The sequence below is a fragment of the Haliotis rubra genome, unplaced genomic scaffold (genome assembly GCF_003918875.1).
Source record: "Haliotis rubra isolate DU_JTF1 unplaced genomic scaffold, ASM391887v1 Scf589, whole genome shotgun sequence".
In the NCBI taxonomy this organism is placed as follows: Eukaryota; Metazoa; Mollusca; class Gastropoda; order Lepetellida; family Haliotidae; genus Haliotis; species Haliotis rubra.
The window spans coordinates 602,380-624,341 of record NW_025767289.1 but is presented as its reverse complement, the minus strand read 5'-3'; the positions used below and the strand labels follow the sequence as shown (position 1 = coordinate 624,341).

At 41.6% G+C, this 21,962-nt stretch overlaps 1 protein-coding gene across 1 annotated transcript; it reads left to right on the top strand.

Annotated features, from left to right (window-relative positions):
* The first annotated feature begins 8,649 nt into the window (after positions 1 to 8,649).
* Positions 8,650 to 12,133, top strand: LOC124254963. The gene is made up of 3 exons (XM_046688803.1): positions 8,650 to 9,057; positions 9,355 to 9,423; positions 11,159 to 12,133. Exons 1-3 carry the CDS (start codon positions 8,945 to 8,947, stop codon positions 11,886 to 11,888), a joined length of 912 nt encoding a protein of 303 aa, XP_046544759.1. The 5' UTR covers positions 8,650 to 8,944; the 3' UTR covers positions 11,889 to 12,133.
* The last annotated feature ends 9,829 nt before the right edge of the window (positions 12,134 to 21,962 follow it).

Below are 21,962 nucleotides of genomic sequence, written 5' to 3'. Positions count from 1 at the left end.
GTCATGAACAACGGAACGCTTCTCATGGCTTACGTCCCTACGCAAAGACGCAGCGTGATCGTCAGCACGTTGAGGCAAAGAGTAGCCCACATGCTGTCGAGCAAACCCGGAACGCAAAACGTGGGATTACAGATGGTGTCGGAATTCGACAGCGTGGTAGACGTCGTGTAAAATCTGCCAGAGAAATCCACGCTGTACATCCAAGTCTACCTCGGCGAACTGCTGTCGGCGTGTAACGTCGTCAAAATCGTGAAAGGGATCAAACTCTGGGCCAAACAACAACAATACCAAGTTTGCTCCGTTTACGTGCTGGTGATCGTTAACGCCTACACCAGTCTGCAGGGAGTCACCGTGACCGTGGAAGACACGATATCGCTAACCAAAATTTTCCTACTCGACAACATACATCTCATGGGTTTAAAGTGCAAGTCTGAGGAATTATCCGATAACCAATTGAAAACCATTTCATAATTTTGTATATAACAACCAATGAACAACCATCATCCTAACGTGACGCTAGCCGATCTCGGGGACATGTGGGGATTCGATCTGCCCGGCGAGGAAAACACCTTGTATGTCCTGCACTTAAAAGACAACGTATACACGAGCAGGTGTCACTAGCAGACAGCAAACAGCCAGACTGGTTGATCGACATGACCCTCACCTCACCCCACATATCTTTTAAAAACAATGGTTACGTCTCCAAAATTACGAACAACGGATCCTTCGCACGTCTTTCACTCCAGAGTTTGATGTACAAGTTTTAAGAATACCAGGTCACACGGGCAACATGTAAGCTTCAAACGACGTGGCTTCATATTTACAGTTTGACGTACCTGATTACCAACGGGACTTTTTTTATTCAAATTTGACTATCAAATCACACACCACGCTTGTAATAGATGTATATCTCGCTGACGCTCGTGGGAGGTCAGAACGAACACTTTTGACTGGGTTGATAATACTCTGGTTCGACAGATACAATCATCAATGGTGTCGTATCGTCATAAGGCCAGGATCGACACCCTTAATAAGCCTCAATGGAGTGTGTGTTATCGAAAAAAATCCGATTCATGTCTCGAATATTTACGTGTATGATAATCTAAACCTTATCAGCCTCAAATACATCGATCGGACATTAACGGAAAACCAATTAAATATTATTTTATGAAAAAAAAAATATATATATATACACACACAGGATGGGACTGTACCCAGTCGTGGATGAAGTAGCAAAAACACTGGAAACCATAGACGGGTTTCGTTTGCAAAAGATATGTGAGATCAAACAACAACTAGAACGTGAACGCGAGAGCAGTCAATTCCGTGCACGGTGTTGACCACGTTCTTGTTTCAGTCAGCATGGGATTAGGCGCAGCAGGTATCGGGTTATTATCCACCATCGTGGCCGCACCCGTGGTGCTGGGCATTGAAATAACAGCCGGAGTGGTGGGGTTAATGGGATTGACCCTTAAGTTCATATCTCGCAGACTGCAACGTAAAGCATTGAAACACGACGAAATTAGAATTCTAAGAGCCAAAGCGAAGTTAAACACGATAGACGATCATATTTCCACCGCGCTCACCAACTCTAAAATCTCCGAGGAAGAGTTTCGTTTGGTGCTATCAGAAATCGCAAAATATCACAGAATGAAACAAGAGATTCGAACCAAGTCTCGTAAAAACGCCGTCATCAGCGAAGACGAGAAAAACAAAATCATAGAACAAGGGAAGCAACAGGCCCGACAAACCTTCCTTACGAAAACCAAACAAATCATAGGAGATCCACAATAAATTGTTTCGTTGACATCAGTATAACATAGGCAGCCGACCAGCCAGCCAGCTCAGCGAGCTGTAGGTGAATAGCCGAACAGAACACCCCCTTTTTAATTTTTAACATCAGAACACAAAGTGTTCAAGAAACCACATTCAGTCAGCGTTCATGTATGAGCGCTGATGTGACATACATAACCATGTCAGGCCAGCTCTTATGTAGGGAACGCCAGCATGACACACAAATCTCACTATTTAGAGGTCAGTCCAGCGTTCATACATGAACGCTCATACATGAACGCTGGTGTGACATACATGGGGCTAACTATGTCAGTCCAGCGTTCATGTATGAACGCTGGAGTAGTATACACAATAGCGGAACGGGATTAGGGACTTCCAAAGGCCTTAATTTTCCCGAGCCTTTTTTCCCGACCGACCCCATGCTCGCTTAAAAGTCAAATATTTCAGAAACTATTAGACCGATTTTCGTCAAATTTTGCATGCACCTCAGTAGTAGTATACAAAATGGGGCTACGGGATTAGGGACTTCCCAAGGGCTCAATTTAAAATAATAATAATTTAAATTGAGCTCTTGGGAGGGACCTGGTCCCGTAGCCCCATTGTGTATACTACTTCGTCTATAACAAGTAGATGTGTTGTGACAATTCACACTATGATATCGTCTATAACAAGTAGATGTGTTGTGATAATTCACACTATAATATCATCTATAACAAGTAGATGTGTTGTGACAATTCACACTATAATATCGTCTATAACAAATAGATGTGTTGTGACAATTCACACTATAATATCGTCTATAACAAGTAGATGTGTTGTGACAATTCACACTATAATATCGTCTATAACAAGTAGATGTGTTGTGACAATTCACACTATAATATCGTCTATAACAAGTAGATGTGTTGTGACAATTCACACTATAATATCGTCTATAACAAGTAGATTATATATTCTGAAAGCATTGCCTCCAATACAGTTTTTCACTAAGCATGTAATGTGTGCTAAGATGCCCTATGATAAAGTATGTCGTACCCACTGCTTGGCTCTATCACCAAGAGGCTGGGCTCCGCTAGGCCAGGCCCGAAGAGAGTTTTCTTCCCAAAGAATGACCCCTCTGGTTGTCCCAGGCACAGCATGCCCCTGATGGTCTCAGTCCAGTACACGTGGTCATTGATGTAGTCATAGGCGAGGCCCGCGGGTAGGCTCACGCCATGTGGGGTGGAGTCGATCATCTTATAGGTGGCTAGTGTTAGGTTCCCATCTAGTCTCCCACTGCATGGGAATACGTCATGTTACAGAATATAAAACACATTAAGTTACAGAATATACAACTACATTTTACAGAAGATACAACATGTTACAGCTTATAAATCACGCTGTGGTACATATGATATAACATGTTAAGTTATAGACGACACAGGTAATATTACATATGATATAACTCTATGTTATAAAAGATACAACATTTTATGTCATCCTGATACCGTTCTGTTGCCAAAAATGCAACACGTAATGTTACAAAGGATACAACATTTTATGTTACAGATGTTACAACGAGTACTATTGCACAAAACGTAATACGTTAAGTTACGGGTCAAATTAAACTTTATGTTACAGATGCATGGAATACATGCATTCCTGTTGCATACCAGGTATCATAGCAACAAAATGTCCTGAAAGCCGTTCACTTTATTACGTACAGAGTATATGTGCTAACAGTAACATGCAACTGTGGTTCATATACATTTCAATGACAATACTTATATTCTGAAATGTAAAAACCCCGTATCTTCTTATACACAACGCTGAAGGTCGTGGTTGTCAATTCGCACGTGTATGTTCATGCACTGCGCACAGTTTGGATGCTTCGGCATTTGTTGAGAACATGATACTTGTTAATGCCGAAGAGCGCACATGTACACAATGGCTGTTTAAATGTGAAGAGCACACAATGACTGTTTAAATGTGAAGAGCACACAGTGGATGTTTAAATGTGAAGAGCACACAATGGCTGTTTAAATGTGAAGAGCGCACAGTGGATGTTTAAATGTGAAGAGCACACAATGGCTGTTTAAATGTGAAGTGCACACAATGGCTGTTTAAATGTGAAGAGCACACAGTGGATGTTTAAAAGTAAAGAGCACACAATGGCTGTTTAAATGTGAAGAGCACACAATGACTGTTTAAATGTGAAGAGCACACAATGGCTGTTTAAATGTAAAGAGCACACAATGGCTGTTTAAATGTGAAGAGCACACAATGACTGTTTAAATGTGAAGAGCACACAATGGCTGTTTAAATGTGAAGAGCACACAATGGCTGTTTAAATGTGAAGAGCACACAATGGCTGTTTAAATGTGAAGAGCGCACATGTGCAATGGCTGTTTAAATGTGAAGAGCACACAATGGCTGTTTAAATGTGAAGAGCGCACAATGACTGTTTAAATGTGAAGAGCACACAATGGCTGTTTAAATGTGAAGAGCGCACAGTGGATGTTTAAATGTGAAGAGCACACAATGGCTGTTTAAATGTGAAGTGCACACAATGGCTGTTTAAATGTGAAGAGCACACAGTGGATGTTTAAAAGTAAAGAGCACACAATGGCTGTTTAAATGTGAAGTGCACACAATGGCTGTTTAAATGTGAAGAGCACACAGTGGATGTTTAAAAGTAAAGAGCACACAATGGCTGTTTAAATGTGAAGAGCACACAATGACTGTTTAAATGTGAAGAGCACACAATGGCTGTTTAAATGTAAAGAGCACACAATGGCTGTTTAAATGTGAAGAGCACACAATGACTGTTTAAATGTGAAGAGCACACAATGGCTGTTTAAATGTGAAGAGCACACAATGGCTGTTTAAATGTGAAGAGCACACAATGGCTGTTTAAATGTGAAGAGCGCACATGTGCAATGGCTGTTTAAATGTGAAGAGCACACAATGGCTGTTTAAATGTGAAGAGCGCACAATGACTGTTTAAATGTGAAGAGCACACAATGGCTGTTTAAATGTGAAGAGCGCACAGTGGATGTTTAAATGTGAAGAGCACACAATGGCTGTTTAAATGTGAAGTGCACACAATGGCTGTTTAAATGTGAAGAGCACACAGTGGATGTTTAAAAGTAAAGAGCACACAATGGCTGTTTAAATGTGAAGAGCACACAATGACTGTTGTTTAAATGTGAAGAGCACACAATGGCTGTTTAAATGTAAAGAGCACACAATGGCTGTTTAAATGTGAAGAGCACACAATGACTGTTTAAATGTGAAGAGCACACAATGGCTGTTTAAATGTGAAGAGCACACAATGGCTGTTTAAATGTGAAGAGCACACAATGGCTGTTTAAATGTGAAGAGCGCACATGTGCAATGGCTGTTTAAATGTGAAGAGCACACAATGGATATTTAAATGTGAAGAGCACACAATGGATGTTTAAATGTCAGGCTCTCTCTTGTTATCTACATCAAGGCAACACGTATGCCTTGTCACGGTAACCATATTCGGTTGATGCATCCTCTGAATCGATACAACATTAACGTTATAAGTTTTACCAAACATTTGGGTTCCTACCAAATAACATCCGTGCGCTTCGAATCCGTCCAGCATAGCTGACGTTGTCTGACGTTCAAGTCGAAGCCCTGAAGCTCGCCAATCAGGCTAGGAAAGACCCCAATCTCCTGAACAGGAGGCGCGGCCGCCGAGATCGTTACACTGTACAGCTTCTTGTTCGTGGCGATGACAACACGCGGCGTCTCCCATCCTGTCATAAGAACACATTTTGTGTCATTAGGAATTCACCCGGAACACCTGGTGTAAACATGAACATCACAACATCCACAATACGTGCTCTCATCTTACAAAACCGGCTTCTTTCCAATGACAACGCAACGTACTGTCCCACTCATCACTATTTAGGGGAAACGTTCTTGTATTCAATTCATTCGTTGCCCCCAACATACAAACAAGTACTTTGGTCAATATGTTCACTTTGACACAGATATAGTATTACAGGATTAAGAGGAAGTGTGTAGCATTAGGTGTGGGAAATTATTGAATATGCAGTCGTCCATCCCATGTTATAACGATATAAATCCTCTAGGACAAATGGTGGGGTTATTACCAGGATAGGCTGTAAATGGTTGTTACAGAACAATCATAAGAGATAGTATAGTGGCATATTACCAGTGGGGCTTTCAGTTGTCGTCGACGTCGCCGCTGTCGTCGTTGAGGCTGACTGCAGAGAGGTCAGAGATGTAGAGGCAGATGTCACGGTCGCAGTAGGATTACACACTGTCTCGTCACTTCCATCAGTACAGTCATACTGACCGTCACATCGCCACGTCTTGGTCACACACTGACCATTCCAACACCGGAAGTAATGTGTTCCGCACGTGTTGATGTCTAGAGATTTAGTATCCGATGTCAGTATTATTCACACACCTCCAGCTGGGGACATGGCTATGAAGATGTGCCGCTTTCGATAAATCATTTGCTAACAAGCGTTTATGTATATTTTGTGTGCGAATCATTAAACTTCAAAATATCAATGAAGAGGCAGGTACACGGTAAGCCCTTGGAAATTTTGTTTATTCATAAACCTTATCACATATCACACGTACCACAGCTTTCTTCATCTGAGTGATCCCGGCAGTCAAAGATGTTATCACATTTCCATCTGGTTGGCACACATCGTTCCCCGTCACAGAGAAACCTGCCCTCCGAACACCTGCCTACAGATGTAAACACACTACAGTAGTGTAGGCTCACATCGCTCCCCGTCACAGAGAAACCTGCCCTCCGAGCACCTGCCTACAGATGTAAACACACTACAGTAGTGTAGGCTCACATCGCTCCCCGTCACAGAGAAACCTGCCCTCCGAACACCTGCCTACAGATGTAAACACACTACAGTAGTGTAGGCTCACATCGCTCCCCGTCACAGAGAAACCTGCCCTCCGAACACCTGCCTACAGATGTAAACACACTACAGTAGTGTAGGCTCACATCGCTCCCCGTCACAGAGAAACCTGCCCTCCGAACACCTGCCTACAGATGTAAACACACTACAGTATAGTGAAGGCACATCGTTCCCCGTCACAGAGAAACCTGCCCTCACTTGACCAAACACCTGCCTACAGATGTGGCATCTCGACAATAGGATAGGCAAGCAACCGTAATTTAGTATTCCAACACAGTACGCCTATTCCGGTGATATATAGGAACTGTTCATTTGAAACATTGACTGACGTATAAAAGACTGTACTTACCAGCTCTTGCAATGGCTAGAGACAGCGAGAAGAAAAACGCAATATGTAATTTGGACCAAGGCGACATTGTGACTATGTTATCGTGAAATCATATTGCAAATGAATGCAAAATGTGTCTTTACCACAAGAACACGCCTACTAACATCAGGCGGTGTTCATGTAGATAGTAAAGGAGTATGGCCTCTCGTACATATGCTGTACCATGGGGATAGCTCACCACCGGATGTCACCACTCTCAATTATTGTCACACTTCTTAGGCTCGCGAAGCACTTATGTATATACAACTGTCGATATCTGGGAAACGTGAAGCTGGGGCCATTATGTATATACAACTGTCGATAGCCGTGAAACGTGAAGCTGGGGCCATTATGTATACACAACTGTCGATATCTGGGAAACGTGAAGCTGGGGCCATTATGTATATACAACTGTCGATAGCCGTGAAACGTGAAGCTGGGGTCATTATGTATATATAACTGTCGATAGACGAGAAACGTGAAGCTGGGGCCATTATGTATACACAACTGTCGATATCTGGGAAACGTGAAGCTGGGGCCATTATGTATATACAACTGTCGATAGACGAGAAACGTGAAGCTGGGGCCATTATGTATATACAACTGTCGATAGACGAGAAACGTGAAGCTGGGGCCATTATGTATATGCAACTGTCGATAGACGAGAAACGTGAAGCTGGGGCCATTATGTATATACAACTGTCGATAGACGAGAAACGTGAAGCTGGGGCCATTATGTATATACAACTGTCGATAGACGAGAAACGTGAAGCTGGGGCCATTATGTATATACAACTGTCGATAGACGAGAAACGTGAAGCTGGGGCCATTATGTATATACAACTGTCGATAGACGAGAAACGTGAAGCTCGGGCGCAACTCAGTAATGTAAAATGTAAAGTTAATATCGCTTGTGTACTCTGAAGAAATGTGTCAAGTGTAAGCACACACACTGGTCTAGGACAATTGCCGCCAAGCACAATTGCTACCTGGACAATTGCCACCGAAAACATAAAAAATAATTCAGTTTCTTTATCAACTTTTATTGAGTTTGACATGGTAATCCATAACAAATAATAACATTCTTCCATATGACCAACAGCAACACTTGACATATCTTGTACATCAACTTCAATCTAGAATTTAAGTCCAACCACAATAGTATTGTATTAAATAGAGTTGCATATGATGCGTGTACTATTAATAACGTCCATAATACTATTAACATTGCACTAATCATCTCCTCACGTACAGCACTAGCAAATAAATGCCCAGTTACATTGTTCATGTACACACAACACATTACATACACATTCTGGGTGACAATTGTCCTCACCATTATAGTAAAAAGAACTGCGGTGGCAATTGCCTCTCTCTCTCTCTCTCTGTCTGTCTGTTTGTTTGTCTGTCTGTAATGACCAAATCTCTCTGATTTTGTATTTATTTCTCTCAAATACATAAAATTGATTCGCAGGTCGGATGGTATTTTAATTACTCCATCGATCGCGGCTCACAAGATGTTACAATACAAGTCGCGGTGTCAGGTGCAGCTGGATCAAGCAGCTTTTGTCACTCAGGGGATTTAACAGACTCGTTATCAACACAGAAGCTGCAGGCACGGAATTGTCGGTCACTTCTCTCCGACACGCCTCAGTAGGTCCATTGTTTGAGTCCATTGTACAGATAACTTGTGAAAGGTCACATGCATTCTATAATAGACGCCAGGTAATTCATTAAACTCCCGGGGAATGTGAGCAGTTCTTCCTTCAACTGGTTGTCTGACGGGCGATTAGTGTGGGGATCACCTCCAAGAAGACGGCAGCGCTTCACGACAGCACACTATTGGACTATAAATATAATGTCTACTATCAGCTTCAGGAATGAGGTCCGGTTTTCCGACACTGAAATGGATGCTGTTACACTGGACATAGCTCAGCCCTTCACTGACCGGTCGTCCTCACTGTCGTCAAGGTACGTTCTGCATACGTCCACAATACTTGAGCGTTCCATGTAGGTTTACTTGCGCTTTTCCTATTTGCAGCATACCCACCGCGGGTAGACGTCGATATTCAGCAAGCCATGACATCGCGGAAGTATTTCTGTGAACACCTAAGCAATCATCGTGTGTTATCCACATTCAAAAGCCTCGGGTGTATTGCACTCCCAGCAAGCATACAAAGTGTGCGCCACGCATTAACATATACGTGCAAATTGTGAACCACGAGGAGATGACCATTCAAAGCCCCTGTACGTTGTTTTTATTTTCAGGAGGACATCTTGTGAAGGCACAATACCCCGCAGTATCCTCAAAACTAGGAAAAATGTGGAGCATTGGCTGTAAGTACAGGCAACATCGTTGGTATTTTACACTATTGTCTACTGCACACAATCGAATCTAAACTGGACATATGTACATGTTTATAGATAGGTATAACTAGCTACGAAACATGCCGCCAGGATACCATGTTTGAAGTCCCGTAAGTAACAGAGCCGGGGGCCCGTTTGACAAAGCGATCGTTGCGCTACGACTGCCGTAAGTCATGTTCAAGTATGGGAGTTACGATCACCTTAGCGTTACGACTGCCGTAAGTCTATGTTCAAGTATGGGAGTTACGATCACCTTAGCGCTACGACTGCCGTAAGTCATGTTCAAGTATGGCAGTTACGATCACCTTAGCGCTACGACTGCCGTAAGTCATGTTCAAGTATGGCAGTTACGATCATCTTAGCGCTACGACTGCCGTAAGTCATGTTCAAGTATGGGAGTTACGATCACCTTAGCGCTACGACTGCCGTACGTCATGTTCAAGTATGGGAGTTACGATCACCTTAGCGTTACGACTGCCGTAAGTCTATGTTCAAGTGTGGGAGTTACGATCACCTGAGCGCTACGACTGCCGTTAGTCATGTTCAAGTATGGGAGTTACGACCACCTTAGCGCTACGACTGCCGTAAGTCATGTTCAAGTATGGGAGTTACGATCACCTTAGCGCTACGACTGCCGTAAGTCATGTTCAAGTATGGGAGTTACGATCATCTTAGCGCTACGACTGCCGTAAGTCATGTTCAAGTATAGGAGTTACGATCATCTTAGCGCTACGACTGCCGTACGTCATGTTCAAGTATGGGAGTTACGATCACCTTAGCGTTACGACTGCCGTAAGTCTATGTTCAAGTGTGGGAGTTACGATCACCTGAGCGCTACGACTGCCGTTAGTCATGTTCAAGTATGGGAGTTACGACCACCTTAGCGCTACGACTGCCGTAAGTCATGTTCAAGTATGGCAGTTACGATCACCTTAGCGTTACGACTGCCGTAAGTCTATGTTCAAGTATGGGAGTTACGATCACCTTAGCGCTACGACTGCCGTAAGTCATGTTCAAGTATGGCAGTTACGATCACCTTAGCGCTACGACTGCCGTAAGTCATGTTCAAGTATGGCAGTTACGATCACCTTAGCGCTACGACTGCCGTAAGTCATGTTCAAGTATGGGAGTTACGATCATCTTAGCGCTACGCCTGCCGTAAGTCATGTTCAAGTATGGGAGTTACGATCACCTTAGCACTACGATCGTTTTGTGAAATGGGGCCCTGGGCACTGGGATTTGATCACCTCAGTACAACAAGCGAAGGTCACTGGCGACCTACTCAGATTATTAATTCCGGTTCCTTGAAGGATATGGCCAGCCAGCATGACCTCCGACCCCTTAACTTGAGTTGTCCAACTCTCGCCAAAAACAACAGTACATGTATTTCTTATTCAATGGGTAATAAGTGTTTTAGAATCTCAAAGTAAACTTCCTCTTTCCTAAAGCTGGAACAGCAACACCCCTCGCGGGGTTTGTTCTTACAGGGAGACTATATAGACTATATGTTGTAGATTATCCCTGTTTCTTACAATATAAGAGAGATGGGTCAAGTGACTAGAACCAGCATAAACCTCAGGCAGCTGAATCTGACGGGAACAGCTTCGTTTATCACTTTGCCCAAATAGATATTTCAACGTGGGTTATATTCACAATGTGCCCACCTGTAAATTTAATGTAATTCGTCACTTTGTAACATTTTCAGCGAGGATGGGTCAAGTACGAACAGCGATGACGTTTTTGAAGGCTTCTCCAAGTCGTTCCTGCCGGGCCTGCATGAGTGGACGAACTGGAGAACCCAGATGAATGACACAATGGTTGACCTGATAGAGAAGCGCCACCGCATCTTCAGCTACCCCGGCTCGGTGCGTCATCTACAGAAGCATCAGACTGTCATGAAGAATCTAGTAGAACCGGATTTCGTCATCACCAAAGAGGCGTCGGACTTTGCTCTCCAGCGTGCAGTACATGATTATGTCACCGGTAATTATGGGTTTCATCTGCAAGCATCCACGTTCATAAGTTTCGGCTTGCCGCGGGTCCGACTGCGGCCTAACTCAACATACCTTGCAGACGATAGACATTCCGAGAGCACCTCTGACACAGGAAGTAGCAACGGCACCATTACCGGAAGTGATCATGCTAAAACTACTTTTGACAATTCAGGCCAAACAAAACCTACTTTAGACGATATTTCTGGGTCTGATTCTGCACGTGCTAGCATGACTAGTTCACCTGAAATGGGCGATGCCAGCCCAGACGACGTTCCACAACTACCCACGGACAAGACAGTGGTGATTGTAGCGTCAACAGAGTCGCAACTGCCGGTGAGTGAGTGCAGCGGTTCTGACATGGCACTAACTGGGAGACCGAGAGACACGGAGTCACTGTGTGCTATTCTGGATCTCAGGGAAGATTCGGACGATGGCTTCTGAAGCTGATCAGTACTTACGTCAAACTAGGGCCTGCTGTATCACGTGCTAAATCCATGTCCCAGTCAGTGTCTATTGTACATGTATATATTGTATTGTAAATAAATAACTGTTCGCCTGTGACATTGCCGCGCCATGCAAACCTTATTCTCTTACAACGTTTTAACATGTTCTATTAAAGTTATACGAACATAAAATTGTGTGCCTCGCTTTACTGTCTGAAATGTACTGGCGCAATTTCACGTATGTTGAATAAGGTATTCTGCAGTTTATAGGGTTTTGTTTTGCTTGATTTCTTGGGATACAAATGCCAGGTAGGGTTGAGTCGAAATAAGAGATCCGACTGTCCGTGAACTCACTCACTCACTCACTCACCGTCGCCATATAGTTTGAATATATGCCGAGTGCGGCGTTAACAAACCAACTAACCTAGCAACTTTAAATAGAATCACGAAAATTCGCCATGATTAATTAGCAGCTGCACGTGTGTTATGTTAATAAAGTGAAAGTATCACGTAAAAACAAACAAAAAGTGGGTTTCTCAAGAATAATGAAATTTGATGACGATAAACATCGTCACTTCGTTAACGAATCGTGGGTATATTTCGCGATTCTGTTTCAAGCGGCCAGGTCTACACAGGTGATGGTAATCATAAGCTGCAAGTACTATTCAGATAAGGATTAAACATGTGATATTGCTGGCGTACAAAACACGGAGGAACACATTGCTGTGGGTAACTTGTACCGTACTCGAGGCTGGATTCAATCACAAGAAACCACCTTTCCACTGTACTTGACGCTTTCGCATCACAGATGACAAAAGTAACCGAAACAGGCATAAGATACTCAGGAAACAGTTTGAATTTCTTCCTCACTCGGAGGAGTCAGTCCACAAAAATAAAACAAAGCGGTGCATTAAAAATGCAACATATTTCCACCAGTCCTCAAGATTAATGTTCTGTTAAATTCCTTGGTCACACGGCTGGGTTATTTTAATTCATTTGATACACTTTGCATTTGGTGTTTGTGAAGGGTCCCATATTTTCAATACTATGGAAAATTGTGTAGTGTACCCCTCACACAAAATGAGGACAATACAACTATTTTGCTGATTAATATTGCACGGTGCTGGTCTGAAGTGATGTTACAACAATCTGCAATGTGGTCCACGTCAAAGAAATCTGAAGTGTGTGTGTGTGTGCGCGCGCGCGTGTGTGTGCGTGTTTTACGGAAACTTTGAAAGTAGATTTATGAAAGTAGATTTGGGTATATTTTCCTCAATTTGACGACTTCGGTAATAAACAGAATATTATATTCGTGTCCATATCGTACTATGTTTACGACACTCTCGTGCTCGGGATATACCAACATTTAGTCAACATGGTATGACATGGGCACTCCTATAATATGTATTGTTGTCATTATTGCGATATCTTTCAGTTTGTTACCCGTGAAGGTCCGGGTTAAAATATTGGCCTTCATTAACCCATGCTTGTCTTAAGAGGCGACTAACGGGATCGGGTGGTCAGGCTCGCTGACTTGGTTGACATGTCATCGGTTCCCAATTGTGTAGATCGATGCTCATGCTGTTGATCACAGGATTGTCTTGTCTAGACTCGATTATGTACAGACCGCCGGCCTCATGCTGTTGGTCACTGGATTGTCTGGTCCAAACTTATTTACAGACCGCCGCCATATAGCTGGAATATTGCTAAGTGCGGCGTCAAACTAAACTCACTCACTCACTCTTTCACACTGTTTGGTTTGTTGCAATGCACATCTAACACTGCATGACTGAGGGCTGTGCTATATATGGGATACTGGCGGTGGTGTCTCCTATGTGTTGCTGACGATGAGGTAATACACAGTGTTCCTGAGGATGTTATGTATGTGTACATTATGCGAAGTTGTTCATGACTTACCATATACATGTATGCTGCACACCTGCTAACGATTAACTTTATATATGATGCACTGTTTGAGAGGCATTCTAGAAGTTGTAATAGGAATGACAAGTCTTTATGGCTAATCAGCTTCTTTATTGTGCAATAGCGACGTTTCGGTATAGATACTTAGACCGTTTTCAAGCATGTCATTCCCTTATATATGATGTACAGCTGGTAACGACTAACTTTATATATGATATACAGCTGGTAACGACTAACCCTATATTTTTGTGTTTGTACAGATATTCCCATTGTCCCTAAAGCAGAGGTTAAAGCATGGTTAGAAATGTTATCTATGGGGGCTGCGTTTCTACACTAAATTATTTTCTTAAGACTCTAAAAATATGGGTCCATTCATTTAAATCATACCGATTGCTACCCAGTTGGTGGACGGGTGCCCACAGCGTACGTGAGAAAGCCACCCAAACAGCAGCTGATGTAAGTCGGTGTACATGGCCGATCGCACGGGAAAGCACAACCCCACTGTATGCCAATCACTAAAGGGCAAAAATGAGGTCGAATATTCCACTTTTTGTTACATTAAACTGTATTCATGAAGAATGTGTATTTATTCAGCAAATCTGAAATTGCATAGCTAATTGTTACGGTTCCCTGGTTTATATTATGCCGTGTGTATCGCTTTGTGTACTGGTGTGTGTCTGGGCGGTTGTATGGAGACTGTACGTGTTGCCATGTGTGTCGGGCGGTTGTGTGGTAACTGTTGCCATGTGTGTCAGGCGGTTGTGTGGTAACTGTTGCCATGTGTATATGGGCGGTTGTGTGGTAACTGTTACCATTTGTGTCGGGCGGTTGTGTGGTAACTGTTGCCATGTGTGTCAGGCGGTTGTGTGGTAACTGTTGCCATGTGTATATGGGCGGTTGTGTGGTAACTGTTACCATTTGTGTCGGGCGGTTGTGTGGTAACTGTTACCATTTGTGTCGGGCGGTTGTGTGGTAACTGTTGCCCTGTGTGTCTGGCTGTTGTGTGGTAACTGTTGCCCTGTGTCTCGGGCGGTTGTGTGGTAACTGTTGCCATGTGTGTCGGGCGGTTGTGTGGTAACTGTTGCCCTGTGTGTCTGGCTGTTGTGTGGTAACTGTTGCCATGTGTCTCGGGCGGTTGTGTGGTAACTGTTGCCATGTGTGTCGGGTGGTTGTGTGGTGACTGTTGCCATGTGTGTCAGGCGGTTGTGTGGTGACTGTTGCCATGTGTGTCGGGTGGTTGTGTGGTGACTGTTGCCATGTGTATATGGGCGGTTGTGTGGTAACTGTTGCCATGTGTATATGGGCGGTTGTGTGGTAACTGTTACCATTTGTGTCGGGCGGTTGTGTGGTAACTGTTGCCATGTGGTGGGATATCAGGATAGTTGGAGGGAATAGGAAAGGGATACACACCTATCATCGGTCAGTTGTGTAGCCAGTGGAGCGTTAGGTCTACTGCATTAGCAGTACAGTCTAGGGCAGGTGAAAGTGTGCGCTTGGTTGTTCCCATTGCACCTCTGAGAGCCCATGTATGTCATAGGTTATACATACATATACAAGTCTCCCTTTCGTTATGATACCTGTCGCACACATACAAGAACGCAACCCATAACATTATATATTGATATTCATTTAGGTTTTCAAGATAACGTCCCGTCTATTGAAGTCAGTTAGTCACCGTGTACAAACAAAATGAAACGTTGATAGACTCTGAATCAATAACAGCAGAGGACAGCCGTACCAGATATACATGCTCACAGTGTCAGGCGGGCACAAACCATTTTTCAGCTTGGAGTCTGTTGACTGGACTCAGATTGTTTAGCTTTACACAGAGAGACATGGTTTACAACCAGGAATAATTGGTCAACATTTATCAGGACGTGTCACAATATTACTGCAACATGTACCTCAAAGATATTAAGTTTGAGACACAGTAACATCGTCACGGTTATCAAAAGTCAAAGATGTGTGCAAAATAAATGTTAAGTGTGCCTGATACAAATCTGGTATTCCACATGCAACTTAGAGAAAGTAGTTGTCAATCAATACAAGGATCTGCCTGTAGTCATCGGGACTACTGACGAAATCCATGCTGTATTCGAGTGAGTGGCCTAGTGGCGTGGGTATTTCTTCCTGGTGTTTCTCACTATACCAGGTAGCCCATGGTGGACAGTCACCCTGTCTATTGGTTCTGTCCAGAGAACGTCTTTACAGTATTCATACATTTAACAGAGTAGCAACCGTGAACAGGCGCTGATAAACGGCATTCACTCAGCGGAATGTTTACGTATGGCGGAGACCGGCAAGTAAGTTGTTGTATTACAATGATCATCCTTATAGTTTGTGACTATAGAGAGAACTACGTATTTACACGTTAAACGTGAGGTTAACGTCGGGGCCGCAAATTTGTATATATGAAATGTACTATAGGCCTGTGGCCTCCTCAGTACTGAAATAAAGATTTACTGATATAATTGACCTCAATCACCACGTCTGTGTTTGTATAGCGACGTTGTAGCAGAACGTACCCGGGCACAGAGTCCATCTACTGGAAGACGTCAAATTTCTTATCGACATGGCTTAATAAATGAAACCCACAACATTTTTAATTACACTGTCACTTGAAGAATTCAATAGAGACGAAAATTTATCAATTGATGGATGGGCAAAATAGAGTTCTTTAATATATTTTTACGTAGTATTATATGCTGGCCATAGTAGAAGAAAATGATATTCGTCTTCTATAAGATTATTATTACAACATCTGCATATTCTATCCTCTCTTTTGATATTCATTAACCTACCTCTTTCAATCAATAAATCATGAGATGAACAACGGAAACGAGCTAAAGCTATTCCATATTTCTTAACATTAACACATGATAAATACCGTTCAGTATAAATGTGTGTTTTAAAGATTGAATAATAATTACATTTTGTAGCTAGTTAAATTGTTTCCAACCATTTCTGCTGGTAAATATCTTTTAATCTTTGCGTGAATGCATTTAGAAACAATGACGAACATTCAACGTTTTGTTCATACCATAAATCCTGTAGAAAATAGTAGGTGTTTAACAAGTGTTGTCCAATTCTTTTTACCTTCTTTGTCATATAGTTACATCATATTGTAGCATTATTTTGGTAAACGGTAGAATGGCATACTTAATAACTTTATCCAATATTTAATAGCCATGATTGTGAAGATATGATGAGCGGGTATATGCCACATATACCGTAACATTTGATGTGGTCATCTTTACCCCGAGAAATTTCTTGCAAGCAAATAAATGTACCTTTTCTATGGAATCAAAGTATTTAAATCCCCATATTTCCGCACCATACAGTAGAATTGGTTCAAGTTTAACATCAAATATTCTAATAATGGATGTTCAATTTAAATCCCCAAATATTTTTTATATTTCTCAATATAATATACCTATCAATACCTTTCGTGCTTGAATAGATGCATATTTTGCATGTACCAGCCATGAAAGATGATTAGTGAAGTATACACCAAGGTATTTATATGGAGTGGTAGTCTCTATAGTACTGCCTTTATAAAACCATTTTTCCCTTTTTGATAATTTCCCTCCTTTTTTAAAAACAACTACTTTCGGTTTATCCATATTTACATTTAGGCATGATGTTTTACAGTAGTTTTCTAGTTCGTTAATTTGCTTCTGTAGGCCAATGATAGTACTCGAGATGAGAACAATATCATCTGCAAATAATTAAAGGAAAAGATGAAACATATCGGGATGCAACTGTATACTATGTGAGCAATTATTTTCAATCTGTACTGCTAGTTCATTTATGAAGAAGGAAAACAAAAAAGTACTGAATACACAACCTTGCCTTACTCCAATAAGTACATCAAAAGTTTCAGAGAGTACAGTGTTATTCCTGACACAAGCTTTAACATTCTCATACATGTTACGTAATAGATTGGTCATTTGGAGGCTGAGTCCCCACAGCTTATGTCTTTGCACAGAATCAAAAGCTTTTGAAAAGTCAACCAACAATGCATACAACCTGCCATTTTGAGTATTTAAATACCTTTGTATCACACTCTGTAATATAAACATGTTATCAATTGTTGTATATCCCTGTCTAAATCCAGCCTGAGATCCATTTAATTTATTCATTGTTTCTCCCCCCCAAAATAATCTTTGGTTGATGATTGAGGTGAAAACTTGACTAAATATGCTTAAGAGTGTGATTCCCTTGTAGTTGTCAACATTGTTCAAATTACCTTGCTTGTGTAAAAGAACTATTATCCAAAAAGACCAGGAGGTAGGGAATGTCCCTCTTTTTATTATCAGATTGAAAACTAACTCAAGATAAGGTAGTAGAAGGTCAGCAGAGTACTCGAAAAAATCTGGAATTAAATCATCTATTCCTGGGGATTTGTTCTCTTCTCTGAATATTGGAGAGTCAAGAATTTCTTTTGTAAGGTCACTGTTTGGGTCATTAAGTAACAAAGAGTCATGGTAATCACTTTCAGTATTTCTCTCAATATCTACATTTGCACCAGAAAACAATGTTCTAAAGTGGTGAAACCACTCTTGTGTTTGGATATTGCTTTTTGGAACTCTCTTTCTATTTAAATATGTCAATTCGTACCAAAATCTTTAGGAGTCATTAATGTTATTTTCTATTTTATTCTGTTTCTCTTTATAATATGCAGTGCGTTTCTGCTTACACAAAGCATTATATTTATTTCTTGATAGATTATATTGTTCCAATGATGATCTATCTTTACGTTCAGTGATTTGCAGCGTTCAGTTTTAAGTTTTCTACATTCATCATCATACCAATCATTAAAATTATTTTTCATATTTCCACACTTTCTTTTCATATCTGATGCTGCTAGACAAAGGGCGTCTACAATAAAGTCAATGCTGGTATCAATACATGTAAACGCACTATCGACTGATTTGTCTAAGAGATCTTGCACAGAATCTGATAAAATCTTTAATCTAAAATATTCAAGTTTGTCATGATCCCAAACAAATTTAAAATCATTATTATATTTGTTGTTATGTGTACATGTACATGATTCTCTAACATGAAGCGCACTTAATTTCATAGTGACCGGGAGATGTGCTGACTCAGTTCGAGATGGTATCGCAAAGTCAGTTACATAATCAAACAGAGACGCAGAGGAGATGATATAGTCTACCACCCTTGCACCGTTAATACCAATGTAAGTAAAATCTCCAATCTTAGAGTCGGAATCACATCGCCCGTTCATTATGTGAATGTTAAGTACAGCGCAGAGGTCAAGGCAATATCTACCAAAGTTGTTTATTATCTTATCGGTAGAGTAACGTCGTAGATTAAAATTGTCACATATAGAATATAATAGTGGAATTTTTTTATTTTCTACTTGTTCAAGTAAATCATCTTCAACAAAGTCTGTCACTTGTCCTCCCAATGCAACATTCTCACAATAACAGGCCTATTAGAATCTGATTTCCGGGTAGATATCCTGTGTGCCCTCTATATGTCTCTTGGTGTTAGTGGTGGTAACTTCTTGACCCCTCTAGCAGTGTTAAGTACCTCCAGAACCTTGGCCTTGATCTCAGTATTAGTCTCTTTAGCTGAAGTCTCTGGTATGCCATACAACACCATATTATTTCTTCTACTCCTCTGTTCCTGGTCCTCAATCCTTTCTTTAACTCACATAGGTAGTTGTCTGTATCTATGACCCTGTCATTCAGAGCATCTATATCCAGTCTAACTATATCCTGTTCTTGTTTAGTGTTGTCAATGTCAGTCCTTAGGTGATGTCAGACGTAAGAGATTTTATGTCCTCTTTGACTGAGTTGATTTCTCCACAAACTCTATCATCTGAATCCTGAATCTGTTTGAAAATATTGCTTTGTATTTCCTCCAGTTCTCTACTCATAGGCCCTGGGTTTAGTTCTACATCGTCTGCTAGGTGTATAGTTGATGGTAGGAGTGCAGAACCCAACATGATAGGTCGTAGTTCAAACAAGATGGTTGAGCTTGTGACGTCACAACTATCACACAGGTGTAACCATTGATCAGTTGACAACATGGATGAGATCAAGGGTAAAGTATCAAGCTGTTCTCCGTACCCGATCAGTGAGAAGGAGAGAATCAGATATATCGATATCACTAACGAGCATATGGTGAGTCGATAGGGCATGTCCGAGCTGTCAGTGTATGGCGTGTACCTGTAGTGAACCTGGTCTACCTGCCGCGTACCTCTCGGGTGCTTGAAACGTCCAATCCTCGCTCTGTAGAGCGAAATATCAATCATAATGAATGATCCTCTACGCTAGGACGCTTACTTGATATCTCTGGCAGTTTATGTGTGTGTTGGTAGTGAAAATATTACATTACCAGGCTTTTTTTCTTCACAGCGAATTTTCTCAGCTTCTCGTCAGGGGCGCATAACTCCATCAATTATATATTACATCACGCTTACATATCTTATATGACGTGTCTCCCAAAAAGTTACATAATTTTACAGTTCCCGAAATTGCTATGGTAAGTAATACTATTATCAATACAGTTTAGAACAAACTTGTCAAACTAAATATGACATGCATGTCCAATTGTGTAGATGAAGGAAGTGAAGTGGAAATGTACAGGTCATAGACAAATAGTGTTGATAACCTCATACCATGCACTCTAAACAATTAAATACATCTGAACAACAAATCAACAGTTTGTCAATATCCTGGAGTGGATTACTCCTTCAGCTCCAAACAATAAACCCGTGAAGATCCGGGTTAGAATTGATCTTCAGCAACCCATGCTTGTCGTAAGAGGCGACTAACGGGATCGGGTGGTCAGGCTCGCTGACTGGGTTGACACATGTCATCATATCCAACTTGCGTAGATCGATGCTCATGTTGATGATCACTGGATTGTCTGGTCCAGACTCAATTATTTATAGACCGCCGCCATAAAGCTGAAATATTGCTGAGGGTGCCGTTAACGTAATCTAAAGTAGACAGTAAAGTGTCCAACTTGTGCTCGGTTTGTATTACAAACTCAAATCTTTTACTGTGGGCAGCTTGATACGACGTTTGTCACACAGAACAGAATGAGCGTGCTTTGTGGTGATGTGGAGTTTATGCGCCTGTCGATGTACACGACTAAATAACCAGCACCCAGTTGTTGAAGGAATCTCCTAACTTTGTATGCACAAGGTTCAGGTTCAGTGTGACAGGTCCTACAACACCACAGATCATATACTCAATACATCATGTTTATACTTCTTGCGTGACTAGTCCTACAACACCACAGATCATATACTCAATACATCATGTTTATACGTCTTGCGTGACTAGTCCTACAACACCACAGATCATATACTCAATACTTCATGTTTATACATCTTGCGTGACCGGTCCTACAACACCACAGATCATATACTCAATACATCATGTTTATACGTCTTGCGTGACTAGTCCTACAACACCACAGATCATATACACAATACATCATGTTTATACGTCTTGCGTGACCGGTCCTACAACACCACAGATCATATACTCAATACATCATGTTTATACATCTTGCGTGACTAGTCCTACAACACCACAGATCATATACTCAATACATCATGTTTATACATCTTGCGTGACTAGTCCTACAACACCACAGATCATATACACAATACATCATGTTTATACGTCTTGCGTGACCGGTCCTACAACACCACAGATCATATACTCAATACTTCATGTTTATACGTCTTGCGTGACCGGTCCTACAACACCACAGATCATATACACAATACATCATGTTCATACGTCTTGCGTGAGCGGTCCTACAACACCACAGATCATATACACAATACATCATGTTTTTACGCCTTTCGTGGCCGGTCCTACAGTACCACAGATCATATACACAATACATCATGTTTTTACGCCTTTCGTGGCCGGTCCTACAACATCACAGATCATATACACAATACATCATGTTTTTACGCCTTTCGTGGCCGGTCCTACAACATCACAGATCATATACACAATACATCATGTTTATACGTCTTGCGTGAGCGGTCCTACAGTACCACAGATCATATACACAATACATCATGTTTTTACGCCTTTCGTGGCCGGTCCTACAACACCACAGATCATATACACAGTACATCATGTTCATA